Source organism: Balaenoptera ricei, chromosome 12 (genome assembly GCF_028023285.1).
Source record: "Balaenoptera ricei isolate mBalRic1 chromosome 12, mBalRic1.hap2, whole genome shotgun sequence".
Classification (NCBI taxonomy): Eukaryota; Metazoa; Chordata; class Mammalia; order Artiodactyla; family Balaenopteridae; genus Balaenoptera; species Balaenoptera ricei.
Window position 1 is genome coordinate 72,710,115 of NC_082650.1, and position 18,126 is coordinate 72,728,240.

Sequence of the window (18,126 nt, forward strand, 5' to 3'; positions counted from 1 at the left end):
AGCATGTTCCATTAATCTGAGCCAGATAAGAACCTACGATTTTTATGGTGCTGCGGACATTCATTCCGAAACAAGCAAACATCTCTGGAATATTTATGGGGTAACCACGACAGGACCCAGTAGTGGGCAGCACTTTCTGCTTATTATGTCAACTCTGCTTAAGGAAACTGAGCTGCTTCATGCTGGCCAGTCAGCAGACACTTATGACTGGAGGTGGATGGTAACCTTTCATAGAGTTATATTTCCTTGCTCTGTGCTGGATCATTAATCACTCCAATAACACAAAGCACAATGCATGCCTATAACACAGAGCTGGGAATGACTGCGGGCTATTCTGGTCCATCACTATGAACACACACAGACAGACTGCTTTCCACAGCCCCAGAAACCCAGCGGGGCTGAAAAGACGTTGCGGACTGTTACAAGAGAAGGTTCTTCAAATTAGAATTCCAAATTCTATTTGTGTACACATTTTTGATGGTCCAAATGTTCACATGGTTTCAGAGAGCTGGCATCATTAATTTTTCTAAAATCTCAATTTGAAAGTGACATTGATTCATGTTCCCCCACTAAGGGAATCTTTCAAGTTCTTCGTCAATCATATTATACATCCCTGAGCAATGAGCCTATATTTGGAGGGGGTGTTTTCCAGGGATTTGGGGGTAGAGGACAGATTTCTATAAAAAGGATGTTCAGGAAAAGTAAACACTGGGGATTTCACAGGTTAAAGCAAACACACATCATGCTTACAATGGGGAATTGCACAAGACTTACATTTGTGAGCCTTCAGTCCTTCAAAGGAAACTGGTCCAATCTCATAATACTCATATTCCCAGGTGTAATCAGAATTAGATGCAGATTGCTGGGACGTCCTGTTAGAAACTAACCTCTGGGCAGACATCTCCACCTGCAGAAATGGAGAAAGGCAAGTGTAGAGTCTGTTAACGCATCCACATTGTCCTTGACCATGCTCAGGAGGTCAGCAGGCAACGGCCTCAGGAAGGTCCTATCCACCAGGTCAGGGACAGCCCTCTCTGGCTGCCTGCATTCCCAGTGGCCATTACTTCCTTTTATCTCTCCACGAGACTGGTACGTATTATTTGCAACCAGAGGCCATGTCTTCTTTCATGGTTGTTCCCCCAGAACTTAAACCAGTGCCTGGCACATAACCAACTTCCAATAACTGATGAAAGAAGGAAGTAAGGTGGGGGAGAGTGTATCAAAGTCTCTGAGATCACGACTTCAGCCTCATCACCTATCACCACCTATACAGAGCCTATAGAAAATAGATAAAATCAGTATCAGAAGAGAAGAAGCTCAGTAGACCTCTACTGGGCACCTACCATGCAAAAATAAAGACATGCGACCTATGTCTAATGAAATAAGGGTGAAGCAAAAAGAAGGGGTCAACAGAAGTCACATCATTGGAGAAGATCTTCAGTGGAATCCCCAATCTTGGTCACTGCTAACTCCTGAAATCTGTCCTATTTTCAGGATGTCCCAATGCCTTGTTTGTTATAATTTGAGATTTAAAAGTGCTGACTTCTTTGCGAGACGAGGTTGTACTGTGCAGCATGGATACCAACGGCAACAAGTCCACAGAGCCAATATTCAGTACTGAGCATCTGCTGTATGTGAGGCACCATACATTGTGTGCTAGGAGGAGATGTTAGACCAGGACTCCAGAGACCTCCCCTAATAATGGGGAAAGAACACTAAGTGACAACAGTAATGTAAGGGAAAATCTGAATAAAGTACCAGCCAAAACCAAGATCCACTGAGCAGTATAACCACTGGATCCCACTCCACAAGAGCTTTCTGAAGCTCCCCTTCTCCCACCCGCCATGGGTCAGTACCACCTACCACTGCCATTAGGGCACAACCCCCAGAGAAACTGAGGCAAAATCACCACCACCCCTCTGGCCCAGGGCATGAGTCTCACCTTTCCCTCTTCCGTTCTTCCCCAGGCCAGTCCTGGACCCCACAGAAACAGACTCCAAACCCTCACATTCTATTGTTCAAAAGATGGTGTGCTCTGACCCAGAGACGCGTGCCAGTATCAGAATTAGAGGGTGACTCTGAGTGCCCAGCCAGGCGAATCACTCCTCCAAAGGTAGAAGAGAATATACCAATTGTCCTTTGGGAAAGAAAGCTACACAAATTTTAAGAAAAAGCTGACCTTTGAGTAAGGATTCAGTTACCTTCCTAATACCGGCACAAAAATAACATAAAATCATTACCACCATATCTTCTTTGGCATTTCTAGTATTTGAACAAGAGTTGATTTCCCTCGACGATGAAATAGACGAGGGTCTTCATCGTTGTTCTCCCTCCATTTGCTATGTTGCCAGGGAAGACACTGCAGCTCTCCCAGCCACATTTTCCTCATCTGCAAAACCGACCATCCTGACTTCCTGTTGTTGGAAGGAAGTGGTCCTGGCTACAGTCACTAATTGACACCATCATCACTCACCTGGCCCACTTCTTGAGCCTCCTGTTTTTTCTGCTTCTACTCTTACTGATCCGTTGCAATCCATTCTCTACACATCAGCCAAAGATCTTTTAAAAAGACAAATTGCCCTTGTCACTCTTTTGCTTAGTACTTTTAAATGGCTTCCCATTGCTCCAAGGACAAAGTTCAAAATCCTTAAAATGCCTTACAAGGTCATGGCTTGAGCCCTGCTGTCTCCTCTCATCTTGCCTCCTACCCTATACCAAGCCGCACTTGGATTTCTTGCAGTTCCTCAAGTACTTCATGCTCCCTGCAACGGGCACACATACTGTGCCCTCTGGCAGGAGTATCCCTCCCACCATTTCATCCTAACCCACCCCGCCTTCTCTGCATACTCTTGTCATCTACACCGGAATCAGCAAATCCAGCCCACTACCTGTTTTTTTATAGCCTGCAAGTGAAAAATATTTTAATATATTTAACAGTTGGGGAAAAAAATCAAAAAATGATATTATTTCATGACCTGAGAGAATTATGTGAAATTCAAATATCAGAGTCCATAAATAAGGCTTTATTGGAACACAGCTACCCTCGTTTGTTTTTGTACCTTTTGTCTTCTCTAGCACTATAACAGCTGAGTAGTTGTGACAGAGATAGTAGAGCCGCAAAAACCTAAAATATTTACTTTCTGATATTTTATAGAAAAAGTTTGCTAACCCCTCCCCGCCTTGAGAGCCATGGGGAAAAAATGATCTGAGCTTCTGTTTTCCCATCAGGAGAATGAAGGTGATAACAGTACCTACATGATGGAGTTGCTGTAAAGATTAAATGTGATGTTGCATGAAATGTGCATAACCAGGACCCAGGTTGAGATCAATCAAGAGTAGCCAGCACTATTATTATAAGCTAAGAAATGCTAGTCTGGCATAGAAAAGCCTAGGTTTATTCTTTAGACAACACCAACTCCCCTGTCAGCCAGTTCCTATCAACTTCACCATGTGCTTAATTGATCTGTGTGGTCTAGACAAATGAATAAAATTACTATAATAAAAAATAAGTCAAAAGGCATTCATTTCAATGGTTTAAAAATCATAATGAGAAACGTACATCATGGGATTCATGATGTTTCATCAAGTCAAAAATATGGTAATAATTTCTCTTTTTTTAAGGAAAATAAGATGAAGTCTGGTTTGAGCATATCATTTTTATTGGAAATCAGCATTACATCTAATGTAATAAGCAGAGGGAGGCACTGGGCTTCATCTGGTGTCAAAAATAGAAAATAGAAAAATAGAAAAAAGTACATGAAACAATGGAGAAAATAAAGATGAGAGAGTGTTTTCCATGCTCTGAGCATCACTCCCCATGGCTATGCTCTTCTCCACATCCGTGCACAGTGGTTCCCCATCCGTGGCCTCCCAGGCCCATGGGACCAGAGGGTCTTCCTATTGGCTTAGGAAGAAGCATTAGCACCACCTGCACAGGCCCAGCCAGGAACTAGCAAGCAAAATATCTGTAAAAGGGTCAGATACCAAGAAGCATCAACCACTTACCTACCACAGAGAGAGTGTCTTTTCATTCCTTCTTTTTCTCTCCCTTACACCATTCCTGTTCTTCTAAGTGAACTATTTAAGGATGGAGGGAGACCACAGGTGAAAAGGTCCTGAGAGTGGAAAGCCTGCCCTTTAAGAGAGGACACCTGACAGATGCCTGGAGACAAGAGGTTCTCTGGGGAAGCAGAATAGGATGCCGGCCACCCCCCTCCCACCCAAGCAGCCACCGTTGTGGAGGACTTCAGATTAAAGGAGCGGCTTGTGTTTTCACTGGCTATTTCCTCTCAGTTCTTGAATTCCAAAGATAGATTTGGAGCATGGAACCTCTGGCTTCTGCTTTCACCTCTCACCCTTGAAAAAGTTCATGAGGTAATGTTTTCATGCAAGTCTCAGATCAACCAGCTTGGGCCAGCCATCACATGCACAAGGACAAACAACAAACAGAAGGCAGGATTTTGTATATAATGTCCATTGTCGTAGTTCAGGGTTGCCTTTCTGAGCTTTGCAGACACAGAAGCTAGCACTGTTTCACCATTTGGAAACTGCCAGCATGTCTGGGTATCAGCCTCCAGAGGGTGATATTCTCATCACAGTGAGGAATGTCTGGGCCTTAACACACACTGAGGGAGAGGCAGGGGGGTGTGCACTGAGGCTTACTCACGGGGTGCTGGAATCAGACAGCTGCTCTCTTCAGAACACAGCAAACAGGAAACGCAGGGCTCGGTGTGTGGCTGCCTTCTGCACCCACCCTGCTCCTGCACACCCCCTCCTGAGATTCTCCTAATGTCAGGTTTCTTCATAATATTAGCATCATTAAAACTAACTTCTTCCAGAGGAAGCATATCCCAAACAAGCCTCCAGGAGCTGCACGGAGAGACTAATTGATATTTTGAGCGTCTTGCCAACAACAATAATGAAACATTATGACTGCACCTCACAGCCCCACCTGAAAAGGAAGTTTACCTTTTCCAGGTGTGCACAGGGTAGTTTAGGCCAGCTTATGGGGGTGGGAGAGGGAGGGAAGACCTCAAACGCAAACAGAGAGGGCTATTAGCAGGTCCCAGACACCTCTCATGGCAGTCTAAACATCCCTCTTCTCCCACTCACATTCCCAACACTTTCATCTCTTCTTTCAATTATCCAGTCTTTCCTCCTCCAACCCAGATTCCCACACCACTCCTGGGCACCCTCTTGCCTTCTTAAAGACAGGTCAAGCAATTCTCTCCACCTCCCTGAATTTGGGAAGATGTATATGGACATGGAACCTCCCATGGAGTGACTAAAAACTCTTCATCAATAGCCTTGGTGGGTCACGTTGGGTACATGGGCCAGGGGAGCTGTTTCCTTGGAACTGGACCTTTATTTCCATGTTAAGGGGTAGACATCAGCACGTGAGTTTTCCAAGTGGCCATCAACTCAGGCACGGGACTAGCACATTAAAGAGAGAACCGAAAGATGCCTATAAACCCTAAAAAATGAGCACACGTGCACACACGCACACAAAACTGACAACACAGCCAGGAAGATACTCCAAGCAGCTGTTGGCCAGTGCCACAGACCCAAAGACCCAAGGTGATCAGCTTGCATTGAGGCAGATCTAATGACCCATTTGGATATGAGATCAAAATTCCCAATTGCAGTCATTCTATATTCTTTCTGTTCAATTCCCAAATTCCAGAAGTGGGCATGCCACCCAGAATGCCAACCTCCATTCTGACCTGGGCCATGAAGGTCTCATTAATTACTTATTCTTATCTCTTTCTTCCTTCTATTCCTAGGAACAACTATCCCCATCACAACAGAGAAGTCACACTCTTGACCCATCACCCTTTCTCTCTCCCAGCCAAGACATCCAAAAAACCAAAGGTAAAGTCTGGCCAGGCTACATTCTGGTCACTGAGGAGCCCAAGGTCAGAACTTCAGAAGCACAGCTTTAGAGGCTTAATTCTCTCATTGCACAAAGGTCTGACCAGGCACCCAATCAGAACTGACGGTGCACTCAGCTTACCTGCATCTATGTGGGGAGGACCAAACAGAGAAAATGAGAGTCTGCAAGGTTATGAGTCGGGCTCATGGTTAGACCAGAGCCAGCTGGATATTCCTAAAGCATTTCTAAAAGGCACTACATCTCAGCAAGGAATCCGTTTGACCCCTAAAATCCGAACCTCCAAGGTCCCCTCCCAGGGCAGTGCTTAACAAACGCTGACATGGTCTTCTTTCCAGAACACTGCTCTTTTTTATAGATTCCGTGCAAACCACATTCTACCTGCACTTGTCACTTTAATTCTCAAGTTTGCAGATTCCTTTTCTGTGAATCCATTTTAAGTCAGCAACTTCTTTTGAGGGTGTGGATTTTTACTTTCTTCAGTTAAAGAGGCAATGCTTCCAGGACTTTAGACTTTAGTCCTCCTCCTAACTATTATCTTTTGACTTGAGCCTGCATCTTACTTTTGAAGTCTGAGATTCTGGCCACTCACTTCAGGCTAGAGATGTTACACACACACACACACACACACACACACACACACACACACACACAGTTCCTCCTCCCTTCTCAAAAGGACATACCTCCCAAATTTCTCTACATTATCAAGGTTTATGCCTTCCTGGGTATTTCCTAGAAAACACTCAGTTACTCAGCAGACTTCAAAAACGTGGTGGCTGCAGCTGGCAGAGAAATTCTGGACGTGTCTTCCCCCCGTCTCTCCCCACTTCTCCCCTGCACAGCAGCAGCTTATTTCTAGGAACAAAACATGGAACAAAAAGTGTTTGCAAGCCTTAAGATTTCCTGTCTGAATATCAGAATCAATGCCAATAGAAGAACAACTTCTAAAACTAGAGACGAAACTTAATATTTCGTACAGCTAGATATTCAGCCAATACCTGAAATGCAGAGATGCTGAATTAACGAGCGGGCATCCTTCCTCCACCAGCTGTTGCCTCAAAGAGGATAAGAGGATAAGGGGTGGGTCCTACACCCACCTCCTCTAGTTATATTCTGGGCACCTACATAGTCGTAAATAGGCTGAAAAGTACTTTTTAAAGTTGGTGCTTCCCGGCTCTGTGGTACTCCCTGGGTCAGCCCAGCAAACGGTTATTGCATGACCTACTGGAGGCGGGGGGACACAATGGCTGTCCTTGAGCCCTTTGGAGGGGGTCTCTGGAGATGGTAACAGACCTCTGCAATACACCACAGTACAGGCTATGCTAGGAGCGCACGAACCAGTCCTCCGGCGGCACTCTCTTCCTTCTGGTCTCTTTTTCATCAGGGCAGGGGCCTCCCCTGCTTGCTCACCGCTGTATTTCCAGTAACCAATCCAAAACCTGGCTCATATCAGACATGCAATAAGTACTTACCGAGTCAGTTTCTTATGATGTGGAAAAGCCACAAAATTATCTTCTTTCACCCTTTCTCAACCCTAAACCCGAGAGCAGAGTTCTCCCATTCTAACAGAGACTTCAGCTGGACAGAGAGAAGAACATCAGGCCCACACAGGGAAAAAACACCCAAGAAAGAGGCTGTAAAGCCTCCATCTGGGAAGGATTTCCCGAGAAGTGACAAGGCACGGCTCTGAGATGCGTGTGGAGGTGGCAGGCACACTGCCCTCAGCTCTGCAGATTTAGGGAGCTGGGTTTCCACAGTCCTCCAGGGCTGAGGCGGTCACGCTGACCAAGCGAAGGAGAATGATTTATCACCAGAGCATCCATTTGTGGAATGACAATAACGAACAAAATGGCCAAGCAGATCAGAGCACGTGTTTTACACAGTCTGGGAAACAAAATTGAAGATTAGATTCACCACATTAGCTGGTGAATGTGGAATTAGGGCAAAGGACTCATGTTACATAATATACCCCATTGCACACAACACAGGATGCTCTGCTGCTTGTCCTGTATCCCAACATGGATGCCCTGTTGCAGCCACAAAGTGAGGACACTCTCACCGGTGGTGGGGTTGGTGTCCCCACCATGGAAATGTCATCTGGTTAGTGAACTCCTGCCTCTTTCTGGACGTTGCTTTTCTTGGTCTGGACTTCAAAATAGTCTAGGCATGTTGAGGACACCAGTAGAATCCCAAATTGACCACTCTCTTATAATTAGGTTTTTTGTGTTCCTATTTACTATTTATTTTTTGCTTTATTCCTGAGCCTTCCGTAAAAGTACGGCAGAAGATCTAAATAGACGTTTCTCCAAAGAAGACATACAGATGGCCAAAAAGCATGTGAAAAGATGCTCAACATCACCAAATATCAGAGAAATGCAAATCAAAACTACAATGTTGGAGAGGGTGTGGAGAAAAGGGAACCCTCCTACACTGTTGGTGGGAATCTAAATTGGTACAGCCACTATGGAGAACAGTATGGAGGTTCCTTAGAAAACTGAAAATAGAGCCACCATATGATCCTGCAATCCCACTCCTGGGCATGTATCCGGAGAAAACCATAATTCGAAAAGAGACATGTACCACAGTGTTCACTGCAGCACTACAATGAAAAAGAATGAATATATGTATATGTATAACTGAATCACTTTTAATTAATTTTTTTAAAGTACTAGAGTCAAGTCAAAGAACCAGCTATCAAAAAGCGGTGCTTCGGGGCTTCCCTGGTGGCGCAGTGGTTAAGAATCCGCCTGCCAGTGCAGGGGACACGGGTTCGAGCCCTGGTCTGGGAAGATCCCACATGCCGCGGAGCAACTAAGCCCGTGTGCCACAACTACTGAGCCTGTGCTCTAGAGCCTGCGAGCCACAACTACAGAGCCTGCGAGCCACAACTACTGAGCCTTTACGCCTACAGCCCGTGCTCCACAAGAGAAGCCACTGAAATGAGAAGCCCGTGCAACGCAACGAGAGTAGCCCCCGCTCACCACAACTAGAGAAAGCCCACCCGCAGCAACGAAGACCCAACGCAGCCAAAATTAAGTAAGTAAATAAATAAATAAATAAATAAATAATAAATTTATTAAAAAAAAAATTGGTACTTCATCATGAAATAACACTTCACACCCATTCAAATGGCTATTAACAAACAAACAAAAAAAACCCAAACCAGAAAACAGTTAAGTGTTAGCAAGGACACAGAGAAATTAGAACGCTTGTGTGTTGTTGTTAGGAAGATAAAATGGTGCGGCTGCTATGAAAGATAGCATAGTGGTTCCTCAAAAATGTAAATATGGACTACCTTATGACCCAGCATTTCCACCTCAGGGTATATACTCCAAAGAACAGAAAGCAGGGGTTCCAAGAGATATTTGTACCTCACCATTGCAGCATTATTCACAACAGCCAAAAGGAGGAAGCAATCCAAATGTACACTGCTGGATGAACGGATAAACATAATGTAGTATGTACGTGCAACGGAATATTATTCAGCCTTAGAAAAGAAGGAAATTCAGACATAGGCTACAACATGGATGAACCTTCAAAATACTATGCTAAGTGAAGTAAACCAGACACACAAGAACAAATATTGCATGATTCTACTTATATGGGGTATCTAGAGCACTCAGATTCATGGAGACAGAAAGTGGAATGGTGGTTGCCAAAGGCTGGGAGAAGGGGGGAATGGAGAGTTTTTGTTTAATGGATACAGTTTCAGTTTGGGAAGATGAAAAACTTCTAGAGACGGATGGTGGTGATGGTTGCACAACACTGTGAACGTACCTAATGCCACTGAGTTGTACGCTCAAATATGGTACATTTTATGTTATGTATATTTCACTCAAAAAAATGTTCTAAAATTTTTTAAATAGGAAAAGAATAATAATAAAAATCAACATTTCCTGACCAATGCACTAGGGCTGGGGGAGGGTAACTGAGAGCTCCCCAAAGTAAAAGCCCACCCAGAGGACAAAAGATGGTGCTGGGGCATCCAGGAACCCTCCCCGTGTGGGTCCTTCCTCCACGGCCAACCTTCAAGGATCCAGCTTTGCTCTGTTCAAGAGCCCTTGTGGCACCTTCTTGCCAAGTAAAAGGAATACTCTGTCCTGGCTGTGAGGAATCACGCTTCCCTATGCCAGGGAGAAGCTGGCAGAATATTTATGCTGTGCCAGCTGTGGTCCTCCCACTCGGACTAGTCCTGGAAATAGACTGCTTCCCAGTCTCTCCTTTCTATAAGTTTCACCTCCTATGGTCCGTGTCATTAGCCCACTGCATTTCAGCATAAGTCCACCACCAGTTATTCTTCCGAAGCTTCTGGGGCCTTCTCATGGATTACATTTAAAGTCTGTTGCTTCCCCAGGACAAAAAGGAAGTGCCTCAATCTCATAAAACCGGCTCCAGTCTCTGGGAAATGCTTCCTGGAGACCAGCTGGATTTCATGGACCCGGAAAATTGGAATGCTGACATTTATATTTTGCCAAGTAAGGAAACGTGTAAAAAACAACTATCATTAACAATTATTACTTCATAGACAAAAAGTTATTTTAAGCACCCTCCAAGTAGGAGAGATATAATCTCACAGTAAAAATAGTCAGTCCTCTGCAAGAAAGGAAAGTCGGCTGTCTGGCATCAGTATTTTCACAGCAAGCAGACAGTTCCATGCAGGTCTGCACTACATTGCCTCTGGCCACTGCACTCATGTGATAGCTACCTGGAATGGCTTAAATATTCACTCTCTCTGACAGCAAAGAGAAAGGGCTAAAAGAGCTGTAGTGAAATTCCCTTCCAGACCTATGACTCTAGAGCTTAATAAAAGACTAAGTTGCTTTCCACTTGCATCACAAACTCAATGATGTGTGTCTGTTTGTGAAAACTGTGTGTGTATGTATGTATATGTCTCTGTGTGTGTGTGTGTGTGTGTGTGTGTGTGTGTAGTACAATATGGATAAGGTCCTACTATGGGCTGAGTTGTGTTCCCCAAAATTTATATGTTGAAATCCTAGCTCCCAATACCTTTGGATGTGACTATATTTGGAAACAGAGTCTTTAAAGAGGTACTTAAGTTAAAATGAGGCTGTTGGGATGAGCCCTAATGCCATCTGACTGGTGTCCTTATAAGAAGAGGCGATTAGGACACACAGAGAGACACCAGGAGCACTCATGCACAGGGACAACCTTGTGAAGAGGCAGCAGAAAGACGGTCATCTATAAGCTAAACAGAGAGGACCAGAACAGATCCTTCCCTTATGGTCCTCAGAGGAAACCAACCCTGCTGACACCTTGATCTTGGACTTCCAGTCTCCAGAGCTGTGAGACAATGAATTTCTGTTGTTGAAGCCACTCAGATTCAGGTATTTTGTTACAGTGGTCCTAGCATACTAATACAGCTGCTGAAAGTAATTTTTTAAAACCAATGTTCTCTTTGATGAGTTACTTAGACAAACTCTCCTAGAAAAGCCATTAAAAATAACTTACTTTATACCAATCACTCCTACTCTCACCAAATAACAAATACATTTTTGGAAAGAAAACCAAATGCCATTAATCTATCCCACTATATGCCATCTTTAGCCACTACATTTATCATGGCCTCATCACCATGTCCTTCAAGGAGAAAGAACATGAACACATTAAAATTAGTATGAGTCAATTCAGCCCAACACGGATATTCTCAACACTGTGAGCTTGACTTTGAGTGATTTAGTGGCGGTTGAAAAGTCAAGGCCTGTACCCTCAAAGAATTCAGAGAATTCAGGCTTGAATTTAGAACCATGCTTTCCCCTGCTGAATTTCACCCTCTTAAACACACACAAACACACACAGGTTGAGAAGCATCAAAAAAGCCCAATGACACAAACAGATAGCAGGTGCAACACAGTCATTAAGAAAGGAAGGGCTCATTATGGCAGAGGAGCCTGGGGTGGGGGGACCCTCAGAGATGGCCCTCTGAGTCTTTGCCCACTCTGTCCCACCTGCCAGCCTGCACTGCCATCTCCCACTCTCCAGACTCCTGCCTACCTTTGAGGGTAGGGCTCAGTCACCGTTACCCCCATGGAAATCTGTCCAACTATCTCAGCCCCCGAGGACTCTTTCCCTTTTCTCAAATCCCATCACATGAATTACTTAAATCTGTCATTTTAATAACGAGACGGTATAAATCAGACTCCCTTGGTGCCTCTTATTGAACCCTCATACTGATTTATATAGATGCTAGTATAAAGCATGACAGCCAGATGAATTAACGTTTTAATGGTACTAGGGAAACAACTGCCCTTTCCATTTTAATTAGTGGAATTTTTGAAACTCCTGGCATGAGTAAGACTAAGGAGAGCGAGATTGGCCATCTCTTAAATCACTTAGAGGATGATTTGGCAAACAAGCCTACTTTGTATTTATTGCTGATGGACTCTATCTCCAAGCAGCACACACTGTTCCTTACAGCCCTGAGCTGAATCATTCCTTTGACAAACAAGCAAGAAAGGAAGGGGACCAGGTATTTCAATCTCTGTTCTACAGAAAAGGAAATTTAAACTAAAGCAGTGGTTTAAGAGCTGCAGACAGAGTAGCAGGAAAGCTACACCTTCTAATGATCATTTTCTAACGATCTAATCCCTCCTAGGTCTCCCCTCTGTTTTCCTAGGACTGAGGGTGTCAAATAGCCCCCAAATCTTGGGTCACACCTGGTTCAACCTCCTGGAGCATCAATTTTAAGAGAAAACTTGGAAGACATTTTTATATTAAAAAAGTGCAGACACATTACAAAGTAAACTGCAAATATCAAATGGAAGCTCAAGATAAACATCTACTTGCTTCTGGCAGCCTTGGCCTCTGCTTTGGACTCCCAGAAAAACGGGATAACTCTCCTCGCCTGTTGAGGTAATTTAGTGGAAATTTTAAAGAAGCTCTGGTAGGAATATATGTAGGTTTACATGATATAGTTTCTAGTAGTTTCCAGATTTTCAGATCTTCATCATAAATTTCTGATTTTTTCCTTTTTTTTTTTAACAGAAGATAAAATTATATTTTCTGGGAAAATCTACACAAAGGTTAGGAGAAAGACAGGTAATGTTTATAAGCAATACCCTCACTCATCTCCTAGTTATTTTATTTTTTCTTATTCAACCAGGCAAATTCAGAGCCAATCCTTAAGGAAGCAGCTCCCTCAGCTGCCCCACCTTTGCCTTTAATTGTTGTTTTTGCTGTTCCCAAGTATATGCATGAGGAAAACAAGCGCACCTTTAGGGAGAATAATTACTTGAGGCTTATAAATTATTTTCACTTGAAGGGTTATGAAATGTACCAATGTTCTCTAGGCAGGGGAAAATTACATAGATCTGGGTAACACAGACACTAGCAATAATTAAACTGAGACTTTTAAAAAACATCCATCATTTTAGCATCTCATAGATCCTCTATGTAATCTTGGACCAAATACTTAATCCCTCTGTGCCTTAGTTTCATCATCTGTTAAATGGGAATGGTGATAATTATATTCCCTACTTCATGGGGGTGCTACAGGATTGAGAAAAAATTACAAAACACTTATAACTCTGCCTGACACGTAATAAGCTCCATGAGAATATCTATTTTTAAAAAAGCCCTGTCCTTATCACTGCTCTCACAATCCACGTTTGCTATTGAGCAGCTACTTCACACGATGGTTCATTCGGGCCTGGTGGGCCATTAAGACCCTCAGGTTTCTTCTCTCACATGAAATGCTGCTTAACGGGGCCACCCCATCCTTTACTTTTTTCATTGATTCTTTGAACCCAAATGCAGAACAGGACCTTCAACCCTACTGTGAGCCAAAACATTCTAGTATTATTATCTCTTGTCCAGAGATAAAATGGGTCTCAGAGAGTATCCTCCCAGATCTGTAATTGCCACAGCTCTGATAAATGTCCCCTCTATGTCTCTCTCCTGATGAGTGACACCAGGAGGTGCAGACTCAGGGACGATGCCTTGTGCTGTGTCCACTCTTCCTACGTCTTATCCTTAGGGATAGTATGATATTTCGTAAAACGCCTCTGCAAAGGCAGGACACACTTTAGATCATCCATGATGGGGAGTGGGGAGGGGACTGAGAATTCCGATTGGCAAAATATCTCAACATCTGGGGGCCTAGAGAAATGGGGAGGAGGAAGTTTACACTTTCCAGAAGGTGTTGATGATATTATTTGCAAGGTAAAAGACAGCCCCCCACTGTGAGCAGATGAAGTTAGCCTGGAAGAAACAATGGGGCAGCTGGGGTTAGGTATGCACACCCATGCAGAGGCAGTACGATAAACAATGGACACACACACACACACACACACGATTCATAAAACAATACCTGCCCTTGCACAAACAATGCACTCTGATGCTTTCTCTTCCCTTCTATTGAATTTCATGTTTTAAAAAATGCTGGTGCAACTCACTACACTGATAGCATTCCACTAAAGGTCACAACCCACAGTGGATATGGCATGCCCCAATCTACAGCCCCAGTAGGTTGCTAGAAAAGAGAAAGAAGTCCGTTTGGCATAAATTGAATTTGTAAATCCTTTCCTAGGTGGTCTTGAGCTAGCTTCTCTAAGAATTTGTTCTGGAGGGCTGCCAGGATTCAGTGTTTCCTTCTTTTGAAGTCTGCTGGCTCTGCTCTCATTTCTCAAGCCTGCTCTGAGGGACTGTGAAAGCTTTCACTGCTCTAGGATGCCTGCTATTTGGGCCTTGAACAATCCAGCCTGGTTTCAGGGTTTCCAGATCCTCTTAAAGGGATTTGGGCTGCCCTTCTCACATTGAAAAGAAGGAAATCTATTGGTAGCAACTCAGCCTTCCCCTGTCACCTGTTAATATCACCTCATCTTCCATAAACACTGGATGATATTCCCGATTCGAAGAAAACTCTTTATTGTTGGGCACCCCAGCTCCTGGCAGCCTCTCCTGCGTTCCGGACCCAATTCTTACAGCCGGGGGCCTTTCCTGCCTGCGTTCTCAGTGATGCGCCCCCAAGTGATGTACCTAAGGGCCACTGGTTCACAGTCCTAGTTTCCAGACCCTTCCTCCTCAGCATTAACTGGGGGATTCAACTGGGAAAACTTACTCAATATCTCAACCTAATTTTCTTCACATGGAAACTGGAAATACGACCACTTACCTTTAGGGTTTTCATGAGAATTAATTTACACGTGGGAGTTCCCTTCTCCTCCCTGGAGTAGCAGGGACATTTCCCCCCAAGCTCGCTTTGCTTTCTGAACACCACGGAAGGTTTCGTTTTCGTCAGATGAAATCCACAGCATTATCTGGGATTGCCCGTGTCATCTAAACCGCGGCGGAAACCACAAAGCCTCCGAACAAGTTTCTAATGAGGCGACTCTTTGTCTTCCTCAATTGATTACGCAGAAAGGACGGAAACAGGGAGAAAAACGAAACCGGTATTTCCCTCTAATCAGTAAAATGACCTGCAGGCAGGCGCCCCAGCGCAAACGAAATGAATTAACCAACCGTCAAACCGGCATCATTCCCAGAGCCCGGCCCAAGGCAGGGGGTTCGCACCCGAGGGCTGCGGGCGGCGCGTTCCGCCTGGACCAGCAGATCCCCCGCGCCCGGGTCGGGGGGCTCTCTCGCTTGCCGGGCACATCGGGGCTGGCCGTTCTCCCCCCGGGCGGGAGAAGGTGTGACGGGTCAGTGAGCGGGAGCGAGAGGAGGAAGCCCACCCTAGCCCCAAGCGCCGCGCTTTCAGCCTTTTCCGACGCCCTAGCGCAGGACACGCACATCATCCCGCTGCGAAGAAGGCTTTGAACTTGGGTGCTCTCCACGGCCCCGCACTCTTGCCCTGGGCACCCTCGAGCCCCAGATCTCCCCTCCCCGCTCCCATCCTCCAACTCCGCCAAACTAAAAACCACCCCCAAACCCGAGCGAGCCCGACCGTGGGAGCCGGAGGCGCACGCCCGCGGCGCCCCGTCCCGCCGGCGGTTACCGGCTCCTGCAAGGTGCGTGAGCGCCGCCGCCGCCTCCAGCCGCCTGGCCGGCGGGTGGCTCCCGGCGCTGCGGTGCGGCGGGAACGCGCGCTCCCGACCTGCGGCGGAGGCTGCGCGGGGCGCGGGGCCGCCCCCGGCCCCACCCCACGAGCCCGAGGGCGCCGGGCCGGGAGGCGCGAGCTCGGCGGAACCCTCTGCGCCCGGGGGCGCTCGCGCACCGTCTGGATGAGAGCCTGCCGCGAGGAAGGGAAAGGGACCGGAGAGAATTGTTCTCCCTCCCGGCTGGGCAGTGCGTCCCCTTGGCCAACTTTGAGTGACAGGAGCCCAAGAGCTGAGCGAGAAGGAGTGCAGGATGCAGGATGGATGAGGGTTAGGAAAAATCCTCAGCAGTAGGGTTCAAGTTCAGTTATGCTGGGACCCTCCATCATATGCTACTTTAATTACTACCTCAAATTTATCTCCTCCTGCCTCCTGGTACTGGCGCCCACCCAGTCAAATATCCCCCAAACGGAGCCCCCAAAGGATGGGACTGGGCCGGGCGTAGTTTCAAATTAGCGACGTGGCTCACTCCTCCCTTCCAGTAAATATTTATCGAGTCCGTCTTCCATGCCGGACACTGATCTGGGCGCTGAGAAAATAGCCTCCTGGAGCCTATATTATAGTGTAGAGACAGGCAGTCAATAGAACAAATAAGTACATGTCCCATATGGATAGCGACACATGCTGTAGAGAAGAAATAACTCAGGAAGGGCACAGAAAATGTTGATGGCGGGGGGGGGGGGGTGTAGTTTTAAACCAGGTGATCGGAGACGGCCTCACCGTGGAGATGGCTTTTGAGTAAAGATCTAAACATGAGGGATCAAATTCTGCTGATATCTGGGGCGAAAGCACTTGCTGTGGACCAGCCACTGAGATGGGTTTTACTGAATGAATCATTTCTTTTCCCACGCACAGGCACCTATAAGGCAGCAATTATAACCATTTCCATGTTAAGAACGAGGAGACTGTAGCTTAGAGATGTTACATGAATTACCCAATGTCACATATTAGTGCAAGGAGGGGCTTGCCTTCAAGCTCAGGAAGCCTGGCGCCCCAGAACCGAAGTTTAACCACCACTGCACTGCAGTGGAAGAAATGCAGCAAGAGCAACACGCACGCAGGTTGGTGGCTGTGTGATTAACTCATTCTCCCGGTGCCAGAAAAGGATTCCTAGAAATGCCAGCTGATTCATCTTTTTTAAAGCTAATTTCATTACTCCATGTCAAATGAAATATTTTGCCAGCCATCTTTACAACTATATTCCTCAGCCTCGTCCAAAGGTAGTTGAATTCTAAGTGACATAATGTGACCATCTGTGATGAGATTCACTAGTCCTTCCTTAATTCTCCACATTGGTTCCAGTTGCACATTCCTGGTCACCAGGTTGCGATCCGTCACCCACACAGTAGAGCTTGTACTACAGGGCAGCAGGGTGTGGTGAAGCTGGTCAGAGAGCAGAGCCACAGAACCACTGCTGCTGAGAAGCAGTGGTGCAAGCAGGACCGTCTCTGCCTCAGCTGTCAGAGTCAGGTGGCTACTTTTGGGAAGAGTGCCAATGGCTCATGAGGCAGAGAACAAGGGCGCATCGTACTGTGTGGAAAACACTGCACACCGTCAGTTTCAGAGGCTGAAATTAGAGCATCCAATGGGAGCAGCGTCATCAACGGGATGGCAGAGCTCCCGTTTCTCACCCAGGTATCTCTGCCTCCCCATGGCTGCAATCCGTCTCCTTCTTCCCTCCCCCAATGCCAGCAGCATCTTCCTATCTTTTCTTCAAGGTCCATCTCAAATGGACTTCTTCCTGGACTACTTCTTCCAGGAAGCCTTCCTTGCTGCCCCAGCTACCAATGAACTCTTGTTCTAAAATCTTATACCTCTCTTATGGCACCTGTCATTTTAGAGTTGCACTCTAAAATAGACTCCTCCTATTCCTCCATAGGCCACTTTAAGGTATTTTTTTTTAATTTTATTTATTTATTTATGGCTGTGTTGGGTCTTCGTTTCTGTGCGAGGGCTTTCTCTAGTTGTGGCAAGTGGGGGCCACTCTTGATCGCGGTGTGTGGGCCTCTCACTGTCACGGCCTCTCTTGTTGCGGACCACAGGCTCCAGATGCGCAGGCTCAGTAATTGTGGCTCACGGGCCCAGTTGCTCCGCGGCATGTGGGATCCTCCCAGACCAGGGCTCGAACCCGTGTCCCCTGCATTGGCAGGCAGATTCTCAACCACTGCGCCACCAGGGAAGCCC

General features: G+C 45.9%; 1 protein-coding gene across 4 annotated transcripts in view; it reads right to left on the reverse strand.

The window, feature by feature from the left end:
- The window catches only part of MRAP2 (melanocortin 2 receptor accessory protein 2), a 47,704-nt gene extending 31,732 nt beyond the window's left edge, over positions 1-15,972 (reverse strand). The window contains exons 1-2 of one of the 4 annotated variants that reach the window (XM_059941721.1): positions 15,942-15,972; positions 775-907 (exon numbers count right to left, since the gene is read on the reverse strand). In XM_059941721.1, the coding sequence (XP_059797704.1) occupies positions 775-901 (127 nt within the window). In that variant the 5' untranslated portion in view covers positions 902-907; positions 15,942-15,972. Of the gene's footprint in view, positions 1-774; positions 908-15,020; positions 15,244-15,791; positions 15,911-15,941 lie in introns of those variants that run through there. The other 3 variants (XM_059941720.1, XM_059941723.1, XM_059941719.1) reach the window with 3 other exon arrangements.
- Positions 15,973-18,126: the final 2,154 nt, after the last annotated feature.